We start from the raw sequence: 19,726 nt of genomic DNA on the forward strand, positions 1-19,726 counted from the left end.
ACATTGGCACAGCAGGCAGCAGAAAGAGTTAGGTTCTTCCTCTTGGTCATAGTGCGTGAGTCATTCAAAACATTTCAGTGACCAACTCATCCAACTCTTTGCTGTCTTTTTTCTTTTGTAATGTTGTTTGTTTCGCATCAGGTTCAACTCAGATTAGAGACCAAAAATAATTAAGCTGCCATTAGGCTGAGAGGTACAACATGGAGGGAAGATTTCAGAGGGTCTCAGACACATCAGGAAGCCTCCCTGTGAAAATCCTGTCAGAGTGGCAGTTGGTGTCCATTGCAGTAATTTTTTTATGATGTGGAAAACTCAGGGGGGGTTATTGTTGTTTGATTTGTGCATGTGATGTGGCTCAAGTGTAGGTGAGTCCTGACACTCTTTGAGGGTCACAATACTGACAACTTCAGTTATGGCTGGGGAAAGAAAAGCTTGTCAAAATCCAGAGAATGAGATTTAAACTCAGACCTGCAGATTCAGCCAAGCACCTGTGTATTTTGCATTGTTGTTCATTAAGCTTTGCCCTTTCCACTGCCCATGGTCAGCCAGACCAGGAATTACTGTAATCAGACATAGTCCAGCTGGTATCAGTGAAGCTTAGCTGATTGATACCAGCCCAGAATCATGCCTTGAGTTTCAAGGCTTATTATTAATAATAATTATTATTATGATTTGTCTCTTCTTCCTTCCTTGGACCATTTATTGGGCTGATTTCCTTCTCCATTTCCTACTCTGCATACTCTTTATACAATTTTTTAGCGTACAGGATGTTAAACACTTTCCTCCCTTGCTGTTCCCCATTTCTGTCCTCTCAGAGGGAACATGATCTCGGTAACATTTTCTTGCTTGTCAAGCTGAGAAATCTGCAGTCACTCAAGCAGGTTTGAAACAGCAAAACATTATGGGTAGCTCTTGTCCTCTTACCATTGCCTTGAGAGAGATTCCTTTTCATTTCTCCGTCTGCCCTTAACTCACAGGCTGCTGAGCTGATGTGAGGCTGCAAACAGCTCCCAGGGAAAAGTCAGGGAAGTGGTGAGCATAAATCTGCTTCTTCACTTCATGCTTTCTAGTGGTGGATTGGTTATTCTGGAGACACAATAGCTTTTTTCATGAGTATGTGAAATCATAACAATGTTGAACTGTTTTCAAGTGGGTATCTGTAAGTAACAAGTAAATGGCCAAGGAGACCATTCTGTTCATTTTTATGATTTTTACAGAATTAGCTTGTAATTTCATACATTGACCTAAATGTGAAAAATCTGACTTAAACTTGTTTGGTGATCTCTTATGCCTGGCTTACAGTACAAAAGATTGTGAAATACATGGGGAAACAGCTCAGGCACTGCTCCTTTGCATGTATCTCCTGCATTCTTTCCAACCTTCCTTGTCACCCAGGAAATTCAGTTTGCTGCCGTGAAATTAAAGGAAATGATCAGATAAGATTTTCAACACAACTCAGATGTACCATAAGCCTTCTAACATGAACATGTGTAAGTGACTTGATTTGTCAACTACTGAGCTTATAGTGCAGACATCAATGCTACTGAGAAAGGAGTAAGAAGTGATTTTCAGGCATAATATTTGCCTTCCATTTATTAAGGAAAAGGCTGAGCAACAGTAGAAAAACTGTTTTTAGAAGGAGGTCTATAACCTATACACCATGTACTGTTTGAAGTATGCTTATGTGTATACACAGCTGATTGGAATCCCCTGCTTTAAGTGATTTTATTTAATGAATTGCTTTCCATTACCTAATTTACCTAACGTGAATATTTATTTTAAGTGTTGTATTAAGTTTCATTTAAAATAATGGAACATTCCTTTCTGAAAGGATCTGTCCCTCATGGTACAATACTGACTCAAAGCAAATGGTGAAATATTAAGTCAAAAGGAACGAATACCAAGGTAAACAGTCCTTAACTCTGTGTATTTTGCTGGGGTGTGACAAGAAGGTAGATAGGAACCTACTTTTCAAATAGGAAAGGTTATTAGGACAAGAAAGACTTGGCGTCAGGCATTATCAGTATTTTTTGTGCCAGTGCCCAGGATAAAATCTCCCCTCAGGGTCTGATTTCAGTTTGGGGCATGCTTGAGAACTGAAGACAACTTAGGAATTTTAAATGTGTGGCATGTGCTAATGGATCATTGAAATAAACCGGTTCTCCAGAGGCTCAGCAGCCTCACATTCCTTTGCAGGTAAGGTCACTGTCAATACGCTTAGTGCCCCTGTATGTCAGGGTTACAGGTAGCTGATGCTTTGCAGGCAGCTGAAAAAAACCCACAAAGGGCTGCAACTATACCATCTTGTATGGTACAGTTTAATGTTTAAGAGAGGACATTGATGAAAGGATGCAAAGAGGCAGAGGTAGACTAGACTTCAGCTGTGTATGTTTGTGAGTGGTTTATTCCCTCTAGTAGGAACAGAAATGCACACACACATACACATGCTGCTTCTTAGCTCCAACAAGAGATGCATCTGCAGCAGTTTAAAGCTTCGGTGGGTCCTGTCAGTTAGTAAATCTCTCTCAGGTTCTCATAGCTTTGCTAATGCTGGCACCCAATCTAGACCACAGCTGTGCTATCACAAGATTCAGTTTCAGTAAAGTTTCTTCGGAAGGAACTAGTTTATCATGCCATTGTATAATGAGAATAAATGTTCTCCATAGAAAATCCTCATGAAAAATTCATGCCTAACCTGCCCTGAGCATGTACAATTAATAGCTACATATTTTAAAGTCTTGTCAGCATTCAATTTCTCTTTTCCATTTTTTTTCTAAAGGCAAAATGCTGCAATGTGGTCTCTGTGTGTGGTCAGGCCATTATTTATCAATATTCTGGCTTTGAACCTTATTTTTAAAAAATAGAAGATATTATTATTTGGTGGCTTCCTCCAGGGAAATAAGAAGATGTAAATTATTTACTGTAACCAACTCACCCTGCAGCTCCAGCTATGGAATTTAGTCACTGACCTTAAAGCAAAAGCAAAATTGCCATTCTTAGTTTATGTTGTCTACATCATGAATTGCCAAAAAGGAAGCTGCTATTTCCTTCCCCAGTCACAAATTCATAAAAATACATGTAGATACTTACCTATATTGTGCTATATTAATGTTTTACTAACTGCACAAGTCTATATTGCTCATAAAACTTTTGAAGGCTGACCTGAATCTATACCATGTGGTCTTATTCCTCAGAATCAATATTGAGCAAATAAATTCGTTCTACTCAGACTAATTTCCAGGCCTTTCAGGCAAGAGGACTTCTATGTGCTGTGCTTTTTCCAAGGAAAAATGCTTGTCCGTGTGATTCTCCCACAGTCTGCCTTTTTTGCAACATCAGAAATACATCAGTGGTTGTCTTAGCTTTTAAGAGCCTTCACAGATGGACCCCTCCATCTCATATATTCTTTCCACATAACAAATTTGGAAAACTAATCACAAATATCCCTTTGGTCTTACTCATCACATCTGCCTTGCAAAAACACTGCCATTGCCCCATCCTTCTTACTACTTTCATCTGAGTGGATTTGGGAGGGTTCGAACTGTATTTTGAGAGGGCAGCCATGATAAAGTAGCTACAATATCTTCAGCTGGCTTTTCCTTTTTTCTCTATGGACCAAAATATTAACTCCTACCAACACGTAACAGACTTGATTAATGTCTGTATTAATCCTGAAAAAAAGAAAGCTTTCATCTTTCATCTTATTTTGTTTAGGTATAGATAAAATTATTCTCTGGAAGGTTTGCCTTTCATGTCATCAGTTGTCATTACGTTTTGATTACTGAATATGAATACGTATTAAATTCTGCAGTAGCTCCCTTCTCCCTGTTTATATTGCTGTGGCTTTCACTAAGATCGTTAGGATAGATACTGCCTCTGTCTGTGTCTCTGTACAGCAACTAGTACTACAAGATACTGATTTTGATTGAGCTCTTTGGGTAGAATGTTAACAGTAATGCTAGTTAGTCCACTCTTACCATAACTTTCTCATGTTCATATATGAGAATAATATCATATATATAGTATTCCTATATAAGGAATCATGTTTTTTTCTGACCCCTAACCGTAAAAATTCATGAACATTTCTTACCTTTCTCTGTGTCACAGTGCTCACTTTAATGCTTACTTTGCATAATTGATAATGGTTAATCTGCTTTTTTGTTTCTGTCACACGGTCTCACTTTTTCTCATCTTTTCTAGATCAAGGAACTGTACAAAAAGTTGTTGTCCTTCCCACCAACTTCTCTGCAAGTGGAGAACTCATATTAGAAGAACTGGAGGTTTTTCAGGTTTGGCTTGCTCCTATTTTTACTCTTCCAATGTGTATGTTCACACAAACACTTTGTTCTAACATTTTTTGGCAAGGACAACTGTGACTTGATAAAAGATCAAGTAAATGTGCATACTGTCAGCTTGATACCCACCCAAAGAGGAATATAAAATGCCCGCTGTTATGAAGGCTATAGCTAGCTTAAGTCCTTCCCCCACCCCCCATTTAAGCTGCATATTTTTTATATTATACTGGCTAGAAGGATTTTGATAATCACAGTTTTACGAGGTCATGTTATAGTGGCTGCCAGAAGGCAACTTTTATCATTGGCATCAGTATGGAGACTGTCATTAATTACAGATGGAATCTAAGATTTTTGTACTTCTTTGATTATCTGATAATCTTCCTGATTCTGAGCTGCAGAATGGAAGCAAACCAGTGTTGTTTTTGCTTAACTCCAGTTCTTCAAAGCCACATGCCTCTGGAGTCAAGAAAGCTACAAGCTTAACACAACATAAGTTGAAAAGGAACACAAACAACTACAAGGAGAAATAAGGGAATAGCCTCTGTCAATCACCCTGACATGTGGCAGCTTGTAATAATATAAAGAAAATGTTCTACCTCACATTGAAAAAACCCTTTCAGAATTTTGAATGGGCTATTCTTTTTAACATGTAGTCTTGGGTCAAATGATAGTATGCAGCTATAAACTTCGTTAAGGGTTTTGTCACGAGCTTTTCTCTATTTCATTGAAGGGATACAAAAAGGAAAATTTAAGCTTTTTTATCTAGACAGGCAGCATTAACAATTTCTTTAAGAAAATGAATATACTCTGTGTTAACCCTCATGGTGGCATAATTAGTCTTCCTGGGCTTTTGTTGAAGACTTCCCAATGAAAAAGATATATGTGAGTAATATTACCTAAAGAGGACCCTTCAACCAAATATTACTTCCATTTACTGAAACATAAATTAATACAGCAGGAAGAGATGGGCTGAGAGGAATCCTCACACTAAACCTAGTTTCTGGGCCTTTGTGCACTGAATTTTTAGCCTGATATCATAACCTCTGCCATTGCAGTCTTTGCAGGCAGCATGTCAGTATTTTGCTGAGTCTCTCCAAGAAAGCGGGAATGAGATCACTGGCTGTGTGCTAGTAAATGTCCAAAGTAACCAAAGCACTAATTCCTTTCCAGAGTACAAGCAAGAAAAGGAAAATGTGACATCAGACCTAATGTTGTGTTTGATCTTGAGTCTCTAGACAGTTCATGAAATACTACAGCAGCTCTAAACTCAGAATCACAGAATCACAGAATGGTTGAGGTTGAAAGGGACCACCGGAGGTCATCTAGTCTAACCTCCCTGCTCAAGCAGCATCAGCTAGAGCACATTGCTTAAGATTGTGTTCAGGCAACTCTTGAATATCTCCAGGAAAGGAGAATCCACAACATCTCAGGGCAACCTATTCCAGTGCTCAGTCACCCTCATGGTAAAGAAGTTCTTTCTCATGTTCAGGTGGAACTTCCTGTGTTTTAGTTTATGGCCATTGCCTCTTGTCCGATATCCTGGCACCACTGAGAAGAGTTTGCACCCACTCTCTTGACACCTTCCTTTCAGTTTCACACTGATGAGATCCCCCCAGAGCCTTCTTTTCCCTAGACTGAACAGACACAGCTCCCTCAGCCTTTCTTCATATGAGAGTTGCTCCAGACCCTAAATCATTCTCCTAGCCCTTCACTGGACTTGCTCCAAGAGCTCCATGTCTCTCTTGTCCTGGGGAGCCCAGAACTCAACACAGTTCTCCAGGGAAGTCCTCACCAGGGCTGAGCAGAGAGGGAGGATCACCTCCCTTGACCTGCTGGCAATGCTTTTCCTAATGCACCACAGGATACCCTTGACCTTCTTGGCCACAGGGACACACTGCTGGCTCATAGACAACTTGTTGTCCACCAGGACCCCCACGTCCTTCTCAGCAGAGCTGCTTTCCAGCAGGTCATCCCCCAGCCTGTCCTGGTGCATGGGGTTATACCTCCCCATAGTCAGGTCCCTGCACTTGCCTTTGTTCAGTTTCATTGGGTTCCTCTCTGCCCATCTCTGCACCTTGTCTAAATCCTTCTGAATGACAGCACAGCACTCTGGGGTACCAGCCACTCCTCCCAGTTCTGGATAATCAGCAGACTTGCTGAGGAGGCACCCTGTCCCTTCATCCAAGTCATTGATGAATAAGCTAAACAATACTGGACCCAGTATTAACCCTTGGGGGACACCACTAGTTAAAAATCTACAACTAGACTCTGTGCCACTGATCAGAACTCCTTCAAAACTTTGCAGTTCACATGATTTGCATCCAGATTTTCTAGTCCTGGCCTCTCTGCTGTGCTTGTAATCCTCTGCAATTAATTCTAGCCCACGGTTATGGCTTTCCTCTGTGACTGAGCTAATGCTAAATCTTAAAAAAAGTGATGTACATTTTTATTACCATCAGTTTTATCATTTGTTTGGATATTAAATTGCTTCACTTGCTTAAGGCAACAAACGTGATAATTCCTTTTCCAGCTCTTTAACGTTTGGTTTGGACACAGGCATTAATAAATTGCTGTGATGACACACAGTAGTATACAGTACTGTCTCTGGGAAAGAAACATTCAATAACACACATGCCATTTTTAATATTCCAGTCATTGATAATGTGAATGTGTATGTTGGATGGTAACCAAATTGTATGCACTGTACATACTGTGTAGGGGAAGTATGACATATTCTTATCTGGATCGTGTGGTAAATATGCATGAGCTATTTCATGTTTTTTTCTTATCCTCATCAAAGAACATTTTTTTTAATTACAAAGTAATAAAAGAGAGAGTAATGGCTTCAAAACACATTGATCCTGTCTTGCTGAGGTAACAGGTACAGGTTAATTTGAAGTATACAAAACCTTGTTGATGCACAGGAGTCATAATGATGCAGTTGAGTTTAGCCAATACATTGTGTGAGACATTAATTATATATATATCGTTTGTTTAGTTCTGAAAATACCAAGAAATTAGTAGGAGGGATTGATACCTTTCCAAGGTATGAAAAGTTTTAGTTTCTTAGATGTGACTTAGGTTTTACTGAATTTTAAATTGTAATTTTGGGACAGTATTGACAAGAGAGTCCTTATAAATGTAATTTGTAATTTTGTCTTTCAGAGTAATTCTCCCATAACAACAATGAAGATTTCATCTAAAAAGGTAAAGTAGAATGCTAACTTAGTGCTTACTAACTGAGAAGCAAATTGACTTAAATATATTAGAATACCAATTGTTGTGCAGCATAATAAATATAGGCAGGAGATTTTCCATGATGAATATGGAGAAACTTGACTGAAGGTTGCATGAGCTATTTATATGCCCCAGAGCCACCAAGATAAAACAATTTCTATTCATTATGTATAATTTCTAACTCACTGAAAGTGTTTTTTGCTTTTTTTGTTTGACAATTAAAGAAAAAAAGTGTACTGAAAGAAAAAAATTTGCCCTCCCCATTTTTTCTATAAGTCCTAAATAGAAATTTTCCCTTGGAAGTCTGATCCATGTAGAAAGGCAGTTTGGGGGCTGTTAGGTCCTTCATGCAATTGTGTGTTTTGGTTTATTAATAACAAACAATAGCAATAAGAATGATGCAAACAGCTGAGAGGATTTATGCTCAAATGTTAAACATCCAAACTAAGAATATGTATCCTATGATTTTGCAAGCAACACATTGCTCAGTATTTTACAAAACGGGTAATAAGTAAACATTATTCACTAAATTAAATTCACTGTAATCGTGTAGATTTATACAAAAATATCAGAGGACTTTCAAGGTTTTTGTTCAATATTAATTTATATTTTAAGAATAATTGAATAATTGTTTCTGACTAAAACAGTCATTTTGGTCCAGATTTTCGTGATAACCTATGCATTTCGAAGTTCTTTTGCTAAAGCTCTCATTTATTATGAAAGTTCTTTTGTCTTATTTTTCCAGGTATTATGGTTATCAGAATCTGGCCATAAGCCCCAACATAATCTCTAGGTTTTATGTCTTGGAAATCTATGCACTGGAAAATCCAACTAGGAACTCTGCATAATATTTATTAAAGTGACTATATGCAGAGAAAATACTTAGTTCAAAGTCTTGAGCCAATATGCTACTGACTAAGAACCAAGTTCTCAAAGCTGAGCAGTATTAACTCAGCTTGTCTGCCTCAGAACAGAACAATGACACTCAATGTCCAAAAACCATTAACATTCCCCAGTGTTTCTAAATGTTTTCTAACAGGAAGGTGGAAATATTATAGGCCTGTTCACCTGGGAGAATTCTATTTATCTTGGCTTTATATATATTAGTGGCTGCCCTCTTGGTCTTGAGTTAACTCTAAAATTAATTGAAAGGATTTTAGGTGTGTTAGCAGAGTCTCAGGTGAAGCTTTTCCACATCTGAAATAAATCTTTCCATTTCCTTCTGCAGCAACAGTTGTACGTGAGCTCAGATGAAGGGGTCACCCAGGTATCCTTGCATCGCTGCCACATCTATGGGACTGCCTGTGCTGACTGCTGCTTAGCCCGAGATCCGTACTGTGCCTGGGATGGCAACTCCTGCTCCAGGTTTTATCCCACAGGAAAAAGGTGAGCAGTAATAAACAGCCCAGTGAAGTCTGCAAGGAAAGAAGGTTTTTGTTCTGCTGTGGAGCCTGGGGTGTTGTAATGATGGATGTTGAAATGGGATGTCACTCAATTCACGAGCATGTACTAACAATGCCTCTGTAGCTATTATGCTTGGCATTGTTCATCACCTAGGAGTGTATGGTGCAGTAGTGTATGATAAAGAGGTTGTCTTTTCATACTTGAAGTAATATATGGAAAAAAAGCAAAAAACCCTGTTCCATATCATAAATATGAATCCTTCTGTCTCATGCACACAAAATCAGTGAAACATTTGCTCCCTTTGTTTAAATTCAGTTGCTCACTATGGATGTACTTATGATAACTCTAAATACAGCAAAATATCTCTTGGGCGGTCTGAGGAATAAAGGAATTTTTATTTATATTTTTTTCCTCATTTGCTCCTAAGAGAGAAGAATTATTTCCAGAGAAATTTTAGTCAAATGTGATTTCCATGTAATGCCTGCAGATTTGGGTTTTTTGACATGAGATTTAATAAGGCAGACAGGGAAAGCAATTTCTCTTTAATTTACAGCAGAGCTAATAGTCCATCTCATAATTCTTATGCAAAACAGGAGCCTCTTTCCGCCTCCCAAGGGAAATATTTAATAGCAGGAGGCCGTGGTGAACTCTTGTATTACTAAGATTTTACTTCATATACAAACAAAGCTACAGAATACACAATGAGGTATTACTGCAGAGGAGACAAACCTTTCAGATTTGTGCTAGAGCTTTACCCTCTATGTGCCACTGTGCTCACTGCCTGCATTTGAGCTGCAGATGCAGAACACCTCGTACAGTTAATGGGTTTTACTCCTTTACCTACATGGAGGGAGACAGTAGACAAAAACAGGCAAAGCTTAACTCTATTCCAGTGACCCAACCAGCTGATGTCAGTGTATTTCCCTGGGATTAAAGACAGTTACTGCATTACTGCAAAGTTTTCTTGACTCATTCCTTATTTGAGATTCAAAGGTAAAGCCCAACCTGGCCGTGTAGCAATTGGTAAAGTACCTGGGTTTTATACTGCTTTCACATAGCGTATTCAGCCTCCAGTCTGCAAACTGATCATTTTCTTCCACAAAGGTCAGAAGACAGGGGAAGAAAAGAAAATTCCCCAAGTCTCAGGCCACCTAACTCCTACACTAACATAGCTGCTGAAAGATATAATGAGCAGTCAGGTGTACCCCATCTGTGCAGTTTCCAAGGGGTTTTTGCCATCACTATTATATACACCTGAGCTTATTTGCACTGGGGCTTGCTTTCTTGCTGACATTTTGTTTGCAATTTGCTTTTTATATCAAACCAAAACAAATACCTAAAACTGCATGGGGAAAAAAAAAATCTGTTTTTCATATGTGAAGGAAATGAGTTGTCCCTTTATCTAACAAGAGCGATTATGAAGGAGAAAACATTAGTAATAGGAGCCAAATCCCATAGTCTAGACAGTAGTATCTGCTGGACATATTTGTTTCTTTGTTTCTTTTGACACTTCTGCCTCCCATGGATTACTCATGGTTCCTCATCCAACGCAGATTTACCTCAAAACACCTGACAGTATTTATTTTCTAACCACCACCTTCTCAAACTTTTTGTTTTATAAATATCTAACTGTAAGTTTCCATTTTCAAAACTGCTTAATGCAAGCAGTGTGCCATTTCTGAGTGTGGAGCAGTTCACAGTAGCACAGGAATCCTGAAATTCACTGTCTCCTTTGACTCGCGTGAATAGTTCACAAGGGTTAACATCCCAAGGCATAAGATGAAATATTTTCGATGGTAAACATTGAAAATATACTTGGAATGTCAGAAATTACTCCTTTGAAACATCACCTTTCAGAGGTTTCCTTTTAAAACAATGCAGTGAAGGATCAGATGTCATAGGGTTATAAACACTGTCTCTGAGTGTTTGTGCCAGTAGCTGGTATAACATGGCTGCAGGGGCATCACCCTTCACTCAGTGGTACTTGAGCTCCAGGGGCTTTTTATGTACCTTGCGAGTCACTAGTGCATAGTTCAGAATACAGCTGTTATATTTCCCAGATGCCTCCATTTCCAACAATCACCAATACATTTTTCATTGCACTTGATAAATATTGAACCAACTTACAGAATATTCAACAAACAAAATAATATAACTCAGGAATAAAAAATTCAGGTACCAGATTTTCACGCACTGTGACTCACGCATCGCATTCTTAGGTGCTTGTTTGCACCTAAGAACCAGCTGGGGGTTCTGGCTTTGAACGTTAGGTCTTGTAACAGCAAACCAATGTGTATTTCATGCATCACCTCTAACCTTTTCTCTATATCTCCTTTACAAAACTACTTTACCTACTGAAATTACAACCATTTTATAAGCTTCATCAAACTGATTATTCACTTTAACAATAGCCTCACTCTAGCAAGCCTGCCAAGACTAAAACACACCACCAGTAGGTCATGAACTATCCCTAACAGTCGATAGCAGGAAAAAAAAAAGACAAACCCAGAACTAAAAGAGTGTTTGTTTGCACTGTGACTATCTTGGCATAACACTTTGTTTTTACAATATATTTCAGGAGGAGTCGTAGGCAAGACGTGAGACATGGAAACCCTCTGACTCAGTGCCGAGGTTTCAACCTGAAAGGTACTATAATTTGGAGATCCTCATGCTATATAAAGAACACGTGGCTTTCCTCTGTGTGATTCATCATAACTCACATTATCTGTGTGGTTTACTGGTAAAGTATAATTATTTTCCAAGTCTAAGTTTTGTTTTGATTTTAACATTTTTCCTGGCAATTACATGAAACTTGCCTATATATGATAGTGTGATGAACCATGAAATATATAGTTCAGCACACATGAAATGAGAAGCTGACAGACAGTGTTTACTAGAAAAAGGTCCAGTTGATTTGAGGGCTTTTCTGCTTCTAAATATTTTCAGTGTTTATTAATGCCTCTTCATGCATTTAATTCTTGGACCTCAGAATTATTCTGAGTATTTGACACAATACTGAGTTTTGCAGTATATCTTTCAGAAAACAGCAGGTTCTAGGCCTGTCTTTTGAATTATGATTATTCCTTTTCCCCTTTATGTGCGAAAATAAACCATTCCAAATCCCTTTATGAAGTCTCTTCCTTTGAGCTGTGCAACTCTTTAGGCAGCTTGGCACTGAATGAGTGGACAAGGGAGCCAACACTGCCCTCCCAGCTACCACTTTCTCCAGATTGATGGAACCCAGTCAAATATGGCCAAAGTCATACTAATAATAGACACATATATAAAGGCATGTTAATCCTCATCAGCCACATGGATGTGTGAGCTAGACAGTGGCAATGTATGCCATGAAATCAAGGGCACACATTAGAGAATTCTGCTCCTTTCACCTCTGAGTGTGTGTTTCGAAGTGTATTCTCATCTGTACCATCTGGAGACCAAAAAATAGACCTGATGGTAAATTTTTCATTGAATTTTCTGAAACAATGATGTAAGAATTACATGTGAAAGATTGAGTTAATAATAATTCCACTGAAATGGTCTCAGAAGAATCTCCTAAATCAAAACAGACCACCACAGTCAGCTGGGTGTAGGTCACTCAGCCCAAATGTGGCTAATTGTGCTCTAGCTGCCACTCTACAGTGCCAGAGGGTCTTTCCCCATGACTCAGTATTAGGTCATTTATATGAAGCTGAATGGTTGAACAGGTAATTACAAACGATGACCCCACCATTAGAGTATGCACCTGAGCTCTGAGATGCATGTTAAAGCTTGGGCTCAGAATCACGAAGTAACTTGAGCTGCATGTCCCGCCTTGCAGGCATGTGCTGTGACCACCCACCCATTGTCTCTCCCAAGGGTGTGTGTCTCCTCTTTCGATGTGGAAAATGTGAGAATGTCAACTGTCTGCTTTCTGGGCTGAGGGGAGACAAATGTTTAGACCTTGATAGTCTTGAGAAACAGGTTTCTTGTTTTCCAACGTTTATATTTTGGTTTTTTACTGTGGATGTGTTTATAGGTTCATGTGTTCTAGCAACTTCGTAAAGGATGTTTTTATGACAGCATTGGCATATAGCATAGGTAGATGGCACTTGTTTCCCCAGTGGAAAAAAAAAGATTGAAAGAAACAGCAACTTAGACTCTTTGGAAGTAAAATTAAAACCATTTACAGCAAAACTTCTATATTTGGGGAAAAAATGATACGTATCTAAAGGACAAAAGAATAGAGAGTCAGGCAATAGTAAGAAATCTTCCAAGTTCATGGGGAACCAAAATCTTGAAATGGAGACTTTAAAAGGTATAGGTTGCATGTCTTAGAGCTCTCAGCGTGTATAAATGCAGCATTTTTGGCATATTGCAATTTTTAAATAGATGTCAAGAACTAAAAGGCTTGTAAGACTGCTTTTTAAATGTTCTGGTTAATACTGTGTTAGCCCTTATGGCCATTAGAGAAATACATTTGTATTCTCTCAACCTTCTTTTTAGCATGTATAAGTGGTAGTAGTATGGAGTAGGTAAGAAGTTTCATACTGATCAATTAAACAGGTAAAAGTGCCTTTCTGTGGTATACCTAGTTCCAGTGTACATAAAAATAGCACTGTGTTACAGCTCTGATTCTCAGTGTTGCACAGCTACAGACAGGTCAGCCCACAGATAAGCTCTTTGCTAGCTTACAGTCTTTAAATACAAATATTTCCACATTATTCTCCTAAAAGTTACAACTGCTTTTGGTACAATCTCATAAATGTGCTAAAAACCTTGAAGGACTGGAACCAAGCAATGTCTCCTTCCTTTAGTAGGATAGATTCCAGTTTCACCTATCAGCTGATGAAAGAAGCTGAAAAGAATGGAAGATAGAGTCCAAGGAAAATCAGGCTAAGGACTGTGCAAAACCAGTCAGCTTTTAGACATGCAGACCTCTTGGTATTTGCATTTCTCATCATATTTGGTGTCCATTGCTCCTTTCGCAAAACATGTTGTATATATGATGTCAGCTTTTAAATCTGGAAGTGTATGGTTTTCAGGACTAACATTATGATTTATACCAAGCAATGAGCACCTAAAAGTTCCTACCGGTAACTGCCAATTGTTCATCTATTGAGACTGTAAAGGGGCACAACAAGTCCAAGCGATGACATATGCTCAGCACTTGCCCAGGTGTTACTGGAGTGCTATAAATCTGTCCTGTGCTCTGTTGCTGGCTTGCCTACGTACTCACTGCACTTCAGATTTAGAGCCAAGTCCCTTCCTTGCTTTGTAAGAGCAGCAGAGTGGGAAGCCAAATCCGCCCTCTCTCGCCTCCCTGTGATACTGCACGCAGCTGAAATCCACGGAGCCTTCTTTAGGGCATGCTGCTGCATTTCGAGTCATACAACCATATTCCCCCAGCTCGTAAATGGTGAAGTGTGAAGAAATGTATTAAAAGCTTCATTCTCCTTTGGATAGTTCTAGACAGGCATTCTTGTAGTAGTAGAGAATGAGATCGTTTCAGGGAAAAATACCCCTGAGCTCAGTTATCCCATCAGCAGAGCTCACCAGCCCACAGGTACCCTGTTTTTCAGAGCAGACCATGTCAGGTTGAAAACACTGCTATTTGGTGCTGGTTGTGCTTCTTCACATTTCATTTCATTGAAAATTTTGTGCCCTAAATCACATTATTGGCCTATATCAGGATCAGACATACTTCATTTTACCTGTGCTGCAAACATTTTATGTCTGTTGCAAAGAGTTAGTTGCTTTCTGTATCAAATCACCATTCACAGTAGCCTGACCTGTTTTCATTTTCCTTCTAGCATACAGAAACGCTGCAGAAATAGTTCAGTATGGAGTGAAAAACAACACCACCTTTCTCGAATGCACACCCAAATCTCCTCAGGCATCTATTAAATGGCTGCTACAGAAAGACAATGACAGGAGGAAAGAGGTGAGTAAAATGAGCGGTAGTTCATCATGAGTCAGCATCTTATCCACTCCCTGGACCAAAGTGAGGGAACAATTGCATTCCCTCATCTAAACAAGGGCAGGCTTTTCAGTACAGCTGGGACTTCACTCCTCAGCCACAATGATTTCAATCAGACCAGAACAGCTATTACAAAATTCCTGTCAGCCCTTAAAGTCAGGCAACCAATTAATGAATTTTTCCTTCACACCTTATTAATTGCAAACTGAAGGTTTGAAGCACTTAGGACTTCTTATTGATCCAAGGAAATAGGCATAAAATCTGTAAAAATTTATATATATAGCTGTTATATATAAGGCTGTATATAGGCATGAACCTGTATGAAGTTCAGGAAGAAGTCAGCATGCAGTAGCCCTTCTGTGCTATTGAAGAGAGAAAAGCCAAAAGTGGGAGAAATGTGCAGGGTTTCTTTAGCAAGAAACTAGTCCAGGCTAAGAACATGTATTGACAAAAGCATTTCCCCACCATGGTGCAATCACATTTTCCATTACTGCACTCTCTAAGGCTCTCAAGTTTCAGCACTGTAATACACAGTATGATTGTTTATGGGGCATGTGCCTTCCTTAAGTAATATAAAAGGGGAAAAATCCATTTCAAATCCAAGGCAGTTAATATATGAATAAAAAAGAGCATCTTTCAAAAAGAACTATTAAGTAATACAGTGTCTGTTGATAAATTATAAATACTGGAAAGCAATATTCTCATATCAGGCCACTTTCCAAAATCAGAGAGGACTTACAACTCTTTCATGCTGTTTTTCTCACTCACTCTTCAAAGACTCAAGACATGTCCTGGCAATTCAGGTGCAATTCTTTAACTCTTTTCTTCAGCAGAACATCTTCCTTCTTGTTCATATGTTCAGTAACTGTATTTGAATCAATGCAATTTTAAACAACAAAAGACAAACTAAAGCAATCAGTGGGTTAATTACATTTCAAGCTCTCAGATTTCTAGAAATCCTACCTCTGCAATGTCTACAAAAGTTTACAATAACAGAATAGCATAATAAATAAATGAATTCCCAAGAGAATCAGGTATAATGCAAAGTGCAGTGGCAAAATAGAAAAATCATTCATAAAAATACCAGCACTGGTATTCTGTCAGAATGGGTTAAATTAGCAATTTTTATTTCACAGCTGATATGCAAAGGGACATGTGCACAGTCATTCATAGTCAGTGATAACTCAAGAAGCTGTGGTATCTTGCTTCCTTCAGATGATGTGACCATGTCCTGGGACTGTCCAGAGTCTGAAGCCAGAAAGGAAATAGGAGAGTAGAAAAATTGCTCTTGGTTTACAAGTCCCATCTGAGGCCGCTGAGATAAAAACTTTTACGCCAGGCTATAGATGCTGCAGTGCAGACAGATTTCTTCACAAGTTAGCCACAGGAATCTGCTCGAAGTTGAAGTATTTAACTAGCAGCCACCTTGTGTTCAATGTCAGATGAACCCAGTTCTGCATTTTTCCCCCATCAAGTCTCAACAGCAGTCTCTGATGCTGGAAGAGACGTTCTCAGGGATGTAACTTAACGCAGCTCTGCTGTTTGAACATTATGAAAACTCTTCTTTCATGTAGTCTCCAGGTTTGCATCTTTGTCTTCACCCTGATCAAACCTTTTGTAACATAATGAATAAAGTATTGAAGTCATTCTTCAGTGACTCTTGCCTACCTTGAGGTAGTTTCCTAACAGTAGCAATAACAGTGGTCTCTGGGAGATGTGATAAAAGGAAAATATAGTATCTTTAAGAAACCCTTAAAAGAAGAAAGAGGTGTTTGAAGAGAGACTTATGAAGAGGTCCAATACTGTGTTGTTCCGTAACACTTTCTAAAAGGTTCCTTCTGCCTTTTTGCCATTTAGGTCAAGCTGAATGAGAGGATCATAGCTACTGAGCAAGGACTCCTCATTCGCTCTGTCCAAGACAGCGACCGGGGGCTTTACCACTGCATCGCAACAGAGAACAGCTTCAAGCAGACCTTAGCAAAGATCAACTTCAAAGTGCTGGATTCAGAGATGGTGGCCATCATGACTGACAAGTGGTCCCCTTGGACCTGGGCCAGCTCAGTGCGAGCGCTGCAGTTCCACCCAAAGGACTTTGTGGGAGCTTTCAGCCACTCAGAAATGCAGATGATTAACCAGTACTGCAAAGACAGTAGACAGCAAGGTCAGCAGAGGGAAGAACCCCAGAAGATGAGAGGGGACTACAGCAAACTAAAGGCCCTTATCAATAGCAGGAAAAGTAGAAATAGAAGGAATCAGTTACCTGGATCTTAATTTTATTTTGTAGTAACAGATATCTTTGTCCTCACTGTAGGGGGCTTATATTTGTCTATTGAGAACAAATTAGAGCAAATCTGATAAAAAAATTAGATGAAAATTCAGCTAGTCTTGGAAAAGATCCGTCTCCCAAAAAAATGCAGTGTAACTTAACTAAAGAAAATAATTCAGAGCATTTTCTTTCCTAGATGCTTACTGACTAGGTTAGGCTCTGTCCTAGATTCAGAACTGGGTATTCATCTCAAACCAGATTCACCATTAACATCTCAGTATTTAATTACAGCTGAATAGAAGGTTTTACAAAATCAATGCATTATCTTGCAACTCTGGAACTGTACCAACCAGACTGCTCATGAAAGAATCTGGGTTAAGATGCATGCTCAAAGCAGGATGGTACTAAGATTTCCTTGCACTGCATTTAAGAGCATGAGTTTCTTCTTGTTTACTATTTAATATTGGGTTTACAGCTTTCACTCATCGTTCAAATCATGTGAATGAATGCTGATAGGAAGCAAGGAAAGTATAGTAGAAATGTTTCATTCATTCAGAGGTCAAATGAAGGAATGAGTAGGAGAAAAACCAAAATTATACTTTATCAGAGGAAACACTGATTATTGTGCATAGAATGAGTTGTAATAAATTAATAATGAGTTCTGGAATGTAACTTAAAATATCTCTGCTCATATTGATTTTTATTACAATGGGGCATCCTATAACACTACATAGCTTTATAAGTGGCACTAAGCTAACATGAGAATGTTCATTATACACACGGTTTTGAAGAACACCTAAGTGACTTAGGTATTTTAGCTATTTTCAAAGAATTACACTCCATTTATTTTTTTTTTTTCAAAGAAGGGGAGAATGTGGGTTTACTGTATGGTGTTTACTTGGAAATGAATAATACAGGTTATCTTTAATCTGTTCCATGATTAAATTGGAGCTGGTCTGCAATGTGGAAACAAGTCATGAGCATCTTTGAAAGTTTTAAAACATTATTTTTTCTACTGTTTTCTCAAAGTTGCAAATATTTGAACTAGAATTTTGAAATTAAACCGTTTCCATTTTACAGTCTTTGTACCCTTTGTCTTTCCAATGTTATTTTCACAATTTCCTTTTATTTTTAGTTTTCTGCTGAAAATGAGATCAGGAAAAGAAAAGTTAAAAAAAAAAAGAATGAGGTAAAAACAAAAATAAAGAATGGATTTGGGTCAAAATTTATGCAGAAATATTTTTGTTTAAGAAGCAGCTGTCAGGTCTAATAAGTATGTTTAATGGAAAATTGGGTAGATGTTGCATCAAGCCATGCTGGGAAAAGCTATCACTCTCTTTTTTCAAGCAACACCGATGCCAGAAAATAGGGACAAATCCTCCTCATTCACTATATAAGAGTGTTCCAGAAGCCATTGAGTCTGTGTAAAGGAGACAGATAACAGGGATTAAAAGTATGAGTACCTTAGAGAAATTATGGTTTCTTCCATGATCTTTTATGATAGTATACAAAAAATATAAACTAATGCTCAGCTCAAAACTGAGCTATGTTAAGCTCAAAAAAAAAAAATTATATTTCTGTTTAAAAAAAGAGTGAAAATAATTTCTGAATCCAGAGAAGATAAGAAAAAAGTATTTTTTAAAAGTTGATAGTTCCAGCCAGTAGCAGATGGATACTGTATTTTAAAACATAGTTTAAAACAGTTTAATGGGTCTTTGTTGAAACTCTTCGGGCATTATTTTGATTCTGCTTCTATTAGAATACTCTGGGAGTAACTCTACAGCATGTAGAACACCTCTGGGTTTATGCCAGTAGGAATTAAGATCTAGTGCAATTGAGGTAACTCTGGTATTTACCTGATATCTGTTACTTTATCACCACGTGATGCAGAACAGCTGGGGCATTGGCCCTGATTGATCAAACCACTTAAACACTCTCTTTGATAATGGTGGGAGCTCTTTTAAATTGTGTGCTTACTGCTTGCTTCAAAGGGGGTGGCAGTGAATGCCAGCTTGCTCATATATTGTCATCTAGTTAAGTGCTTTCCTTAATCAAGGCCTAAATACATATTTCTGCAACATGTAGCCACTGGTATTTAAAGTCCTTTTTGTGGAAACCATCAGGACACTTTCTCTTTGACTAGAGAGCTTGGTGAGCTTGGATCTGGCCCCAAGAGCTGGCAAAGCAGATTTTGGAGTTAAAAAAAAAAAGGAAAATGAGATGGTTAAGGAAAAATAAGGTTTTTATTTATTTCCTTCCCTCCCCAAAGCTGACTTTCAGTGCAGCAAACTACTCTTATTATTTTCAGGATGGCTGACTTCTGAAGTGTGTAAGTAACAAACCAAAAATAGAGTGCCATAAAATAGAACTACCTCCTGGGATGACATCAGTGCATATACTCTGTATGCTGCCATGCTCTTCCTATATCCCCAGCAGATTCACCGCGGAGTTAGTGTGATATTGATGTCTATTGCGAGGATCATAATTGTTTCCAGATGGAATATGGTGATTAATAGGTATTTAAGGGTACAATTTACCCTTTAAGTGGTTAGCTACAGTGATATT

General features: G+C 38.5%; 1 protein-coding gene across 1 annotated transcript in view; it reads left to right on the forward strand.

Moving 5' to 3' along the window:
• The window catches only part of SEMA3C (sema domain, immunoglobulin domain (Ig), short basic domain, secreted, (semaphorin) 3C), a gene marked incomplete at its 5' end in the record, with an annotated part of 49,374 nt that extends 31,775 nt beyond the window's left edge, over positions 1–17,599 (forward strand). Inside the window, 6 exons of the mRNA XM_010016453.1 lie at positions 4,201–4,289; positions 7,461–7,502; positions 8,761–8,918; positions 11,515–11,582; positions 14,729–14,859; positions 16,753–17,599. Of these exons, the coding sequence (XP_010014755.1) occupies positions 4,201–4,289; positions 7,461–7,502; positions 8,761–8,918; positions 11,515–11,582; positions 14,729–14,859; positions 16,753–17,166 (902 nt within the window). The remainder of the gene's footprint in view (positions 1–4,200; positions 4,290–7,460; positions 7,503–8,760; positions 8,919–11,514; positions 11,583–14,728; positions 14,860–16,752) is intronic.
• Between the last annotated feature and the right edge of the window lie 2,127 nt (positions 17,600–19,726).

This window comes from Nestor notabilis, unplaced genomic scaffold (genome assembly GCF_000696875.1).
Source record: "Nestor notabilis isolate BGI_N333 unplaced genomic scaffold, ASM69687v1 scaffold15486, whole genome shotgun sequence".
NCBI classification, from domain to species: domain Eukaryota; kingdom Metazoa; phylum Chordata; class Aves; order Psittaciformes; family Psittacidae; genus Nestor; species Nestor notabilis.